A 4,602-nucleotide genomic window follows, 5' to 3' on the forward strand; every position below is an offset into this window, starting at 1 on the left:
GGGGGGGGGAATGTCCCTCGCACTTTTCAAAATCCTATTTTTGTCCACCCTCTAACAGTTTCACTAAAACATCACTAAACCGTGTCCAACCAAATTACTGTGCACTCACAGCGTTTAAGCTTTACAAGCAGTAGTGACAGATTTGCAGATGTTTTTGCCCCTGATTTTGCCTCTCGGGGGAGATAGCTGCAGACAAGCTGCCCTGTCATCTTGGTGGAGGTTGGTGGGGTAGAACTGCAGCTTGTGAGGAAGACTGGGTTGAAAAAAAGTCTCATAACTCCTTTTTGGATGAAAAGAAAAATTTAGCTGTTTTAAAAAATAAAAATAAAACCGTATTTGTTGAGTGTAAAGGTTCATCACTGACAGTGGAAATGGTAGCTATAATTTTTGTTATAACATAATACTGTTTTAACTGGGGCAACATTGGTACAGTCAGCATCTTTTGAGTCATCCATAATAAATGTTATGCATTCTACACATTTAGATTAAAATCTGCAGAGAGCATCACAGCCACAGTATAATTACACAAGAGGAAACTAAGCACATTTACACTGAAACAAATAATATTGATTTCAGCTGAAATAATTATGGAAAAAATTATTTGAGGGTTATCAGGACCAATTTCAACATTCCTTGTATGGTTTATGTGCTACAAAAGAGCAGCATTTAAAACCACTATGCAAAGCAATACTTTCTGCAGGTGTTTCCTGAGTCCATAGAAAATTTAACTGGTGAATTTACTGAGCCAGACTGAAAAAGGACTGTGCACTGATCTGAGCGCTCAGTTTGTATTTGTTGACAGGGCAGAGGTCGAGGGAATAGTCATTTTACTTTGTTGAATTTGTCCCTGCTATGTAGCCAGGTAGCTAGTGCTAATCTTACCCAGCCAGCTGTCTGCAATAAAACTGATGTGAAGAAGAAACTGACGTCTCGGATTCTCTCTGAAAATGGTTATTATGGTGGACGTCCATGTTACATTTGAAGCATGTGGGGCTGACATCCACACCTGTTTCTTATTACTTTTATTTTCTGAATACACACAGGTGACAGTTTTCACTGTGATTTTATTTTATTTTTTAAACTCAAACTTATGCCATCGGAAATAAGAATTTGAAAGTTGCTAAAATCAGATAATAATTCTACTCTTTAAAAGGATGTGGAGCAGTGTCATGATGAGCCGGCCCCTGTGTTTATTGCATCTTGTGTTCCACCAGCAAACCAACAAGGATGTAAATATTTGAGCCACTTTCTTTCTTCTTGTTTGCTTTTACGCATGCGCGCATGTATGTGTGTGTGTGTGTGAGAGAGAGAGAGAGAGAGAGAGAGAGAGATTGACACACACAGTGATCATTGATCGCTATCAGTTGTGTTTGACCTCCTTCCTCTTGCAGAGTATTGCTGATGTTGTTGTTGTTGAACTGTTGTATTAATGTGTTTTGGTGTTAAAACCTTTAAATATACTTTTCTCCTGTTGATGCTGCCTCATGCCTCAATAAATCTTTGAATTTGAGTTTTAGTTTCACACACACACTGACCTTGGACGATTCACTTATCCGCTGAGGGCGACACACCCGGCTCTGTTTGCCATTGTCCATCATGTCCTGTCAGGCAGGAATCATCTATAGCACACACACACACACACACACACACACACACAGAGTAAGAAATGACTCCCTCATAGAAGTGAGAACCAGGTCAGATGTATGTATGTAGGAGGTATGTCCTGAGTTACATGTAACTGGACATGTAGAGCAGCTACTGTCCTCATCTCTCTACGCTTGTGAGGACATTTACTCCACATCCTGTTAGCTACAAAACCCACAACACAACACAATGAAACACAACACACACACACACACACACACACACACACACACCTGCACCACAGTCAGTCAATGACAAGACACGATGTAAAATCCAGTCACTTTCCGATCTGAAGCCTCTCCCGTTGTTATAAACTGTCTGTACTTACATTTGAAGGTTTGGTGGGTAGGAAGGCATGTGGTTACACGGTGAAAGAGTCAACAGCATCTCTTGTTAACGCAGTTTAGCACAGGGACAAACAGCTGCTGTTTTTGAAGACTTTTCAACGACGACACAAACTGGAGCGTTTCCTGAGAACTTTTCTCTCTAGTCTCTTCTTACGGACTCATATTCCTGTAAGAACAGTTTCCTGGAGCACAGAAAGAGCTGCACAATGTTGGCTATCATCACTAGCCTGTATAAACAAATAAACTTCCGGTATAGATTTTCAAAATAAATTCCTTTGTCATACAACTCCAAAAACAAAAACATTTACAGCAATTGATCATGAGTGCAACTGAACCCGTATGCAGTAAAATATAACAAACCCCAAAACATAACGATGGAACACCTTTGTATAGCCTGTAGCCTCCAAGTATTTTATGGGTTAAGGTGTTTTTAAAAAACATTTTTTTGATGAGTTATTATTAAACATTATTTGAAAGACGTTAGCCATAACATTATAGGGTGTTTCAGATGGATATAAAGAAAAGGACATCACAAACAGAGGAACGAGTGGTCTCTCAAAATGTAACGGTTTATGGCATTTTTCCTTGCAAATTTCGTCACCTGCTTTTTTTTTTGCCGTTTTAATTTGAAGGTAAAACCTTTCAACCGGATGTTGTGACCAGCACTAGCTAGCTTAACGGAGCTGGACCAATCACAGCCAGCCTTATGAGGGTATATTCAAGACTGGCAATGACACTGAAGGTTTTAAATATATTTAACTGCCCCATGCTTTCTAAATAACTTAATTAATAAGACGTCAAAGCGTTAATGAGGAAAAAAGACTTACTGTTTTTGCAAATTTATTTACTTATTTTTGGAAACACACTCAGACAAAATGAGAGAGGAAGCCATTTAGAATTTCTACAATAAAGCCAAGAAAGCTTTCTCTGTCATAAAAACCATACGTAGAAAAGAAGAATCTGTCTAAAATTATTTATGGTACTTTAAAAATAATTAATAGATAATCATGACCAAAGAGATATAGTATGTGATTCAATCCCACGATGAAACAAAATGTGATAAAACACCAAAAGAAAAGATTACTTAAGTTATGTAAAACTATGTTAAAAGTTCTTCAAATGACTAAATAATACATCTACAGCACAACTTTGTATATACCCATAACATGCCCGAATTTTTTAAAAAAGAAAACAGTGGTTACATTTCTATAGGGCAGACCCTCCTGAGTAATCAGTGTTGTTTGGATGTGGAATAACTGGAACAGCAAACTGAGCTGATAGAAACATCTCTGTAAAAGGGGTTTTCAGGCTTTATGACTCAGTCTAATGAAAAATAATGAGAAGGTGATCAGCTCATAGTGTTACCTGCTATCATAAAGCAAGACAGACTCATAACAAATATCTTGTCTTTAATGACTTATATATTTATTATACGTAAAGTGGAAAATATATAAAACATACATACAGTATTTATATATATAAAGTATATAAAAGTGACATAGAGTATCTGAAGCTTCTGATTTGACTGTATTCGTATAATGAGGCAGCATATTTTGCATCAATATAACACATGAAAATGATTTCCTTTAACGTTCACTGCTGATAACGCTTTTCTCACATAACTATAGAAGCAGAATGCACCAGTAACTGCAGAATCACGGGTGTGCTGGTCTGTTTGTGGACCAGCAGGTGGCGGGATGATGCAGTAACAGTCTCAGAGCCACAGCGCTTAGGCCGGTGAAGCTACTTCTCAGTCCTTATCAGTGCCTGTCATTACACTGGAGCAAATGGACTCAAGACTCCCAAAGAAGACAGCTTTGACTTCTGTGCTGTCTGACCACTCAACCTGATACTCCATCACAGAACCTCATACTTCATGTAGCCTACATAGGCCAACACATGCAACCCCCGCCCTGGTGACAGACACTGTATTGTGTAGCTGTTTTAGCATTGTACTGAGGTGTATAGTTGCCTCTGCAGTTTTGTTTTGTACCTACATTGTTAATAATCTTGCTATAAACCACACATTACAATATTTTATGAAGCACAGCACTGTACGGTCTTGTGTTGTGTATCTGGGTGCTGGTGTTGAAACAATCCTTAATTGGCCCGCAGCAACAAGTGTTACGTATTAAAACGAACTGAAATTAAACTATTGAGACATAATTGTTGGATCTTAATACCCCTGCACTGAGCAAGTGAGACTGTCAAGTTACACAATTTAGTAAAAGAAAAACCGGAAGTAATTGTTTTTTTCCTTCATATTAAAAATCATGAATAGTGTCCCTGAAAAAGGATAAACGTATTCTACATTTTCTGGACTATAAAGGAAGAACAATTGAACTTCCAACACACTGGATGTCATGGAACACTATTTGTTACGTCATCAAATGCATATTAAAATTTCACTTTTTTGTCCTTGGTGCCAGTTATTTCTTATTTTTCAGGATTATTATGTATATCTGCCCTTTTCCTGTTTATTGTTTCCAAAGTGGCTATATAAATGCAGTTAAATAAAAAATGAATTGAGTTTGTTTGATGCTGTTTGAGTGGGATTTTCCGACTGATTCATATAAATGTAGGATGTATATTCATGTAAAAACAGGAGCAT

The 4,602-nt window shown here is 37.6% G+C and overlaps 1 protein-coding gene across 1 annotated transcript in view; it reads right to left on the reverse strand.

Annotated features, from left to right (window-relative positions):
• Positions 1–2,214, reverse strand: part of klhl36 (kelch-like family member 36) — a 7,015-nt gene extending 4,801 nt beyond the window's left edge. The window contains exons 1-2 of the mRNA XM_023397414.2: positions 1,973–2,214; positions 1,536–1,619 (exon numbers count right to left, since the gene is read on the reverse strand). Coding sequence (XP_023253182.1) covers positions 1,536–1,598 — 63 coding nt within the window. The 5' untranslated portion in view covers positions 1,599–1,619; positions 1,973–2,214. The remainder of the gene's footprint in view (positions 1–1,535; positions 1,620–1,972) is intronic.
• Between the last annotated feature and the right edge of the window lie 2,388 nt (positions 2,215–4,602).

This window comes from Seriola lalandi, unplaced genomic scaffold (genome assembly GCF_002814215.2).
Source record: "Seriola lalandi dorsalis isolate HSWRI2012SDOR001 ecotype SW California unplaced genomic scaffold, Sedor1 jcf7180002055008, whole genome shotgun sequence".
NCBI lineage: Eukaryota > Metazoa > Chordata > Actinopteri > Carangiformes > Carangidae > Seriola > Seriola lalandi.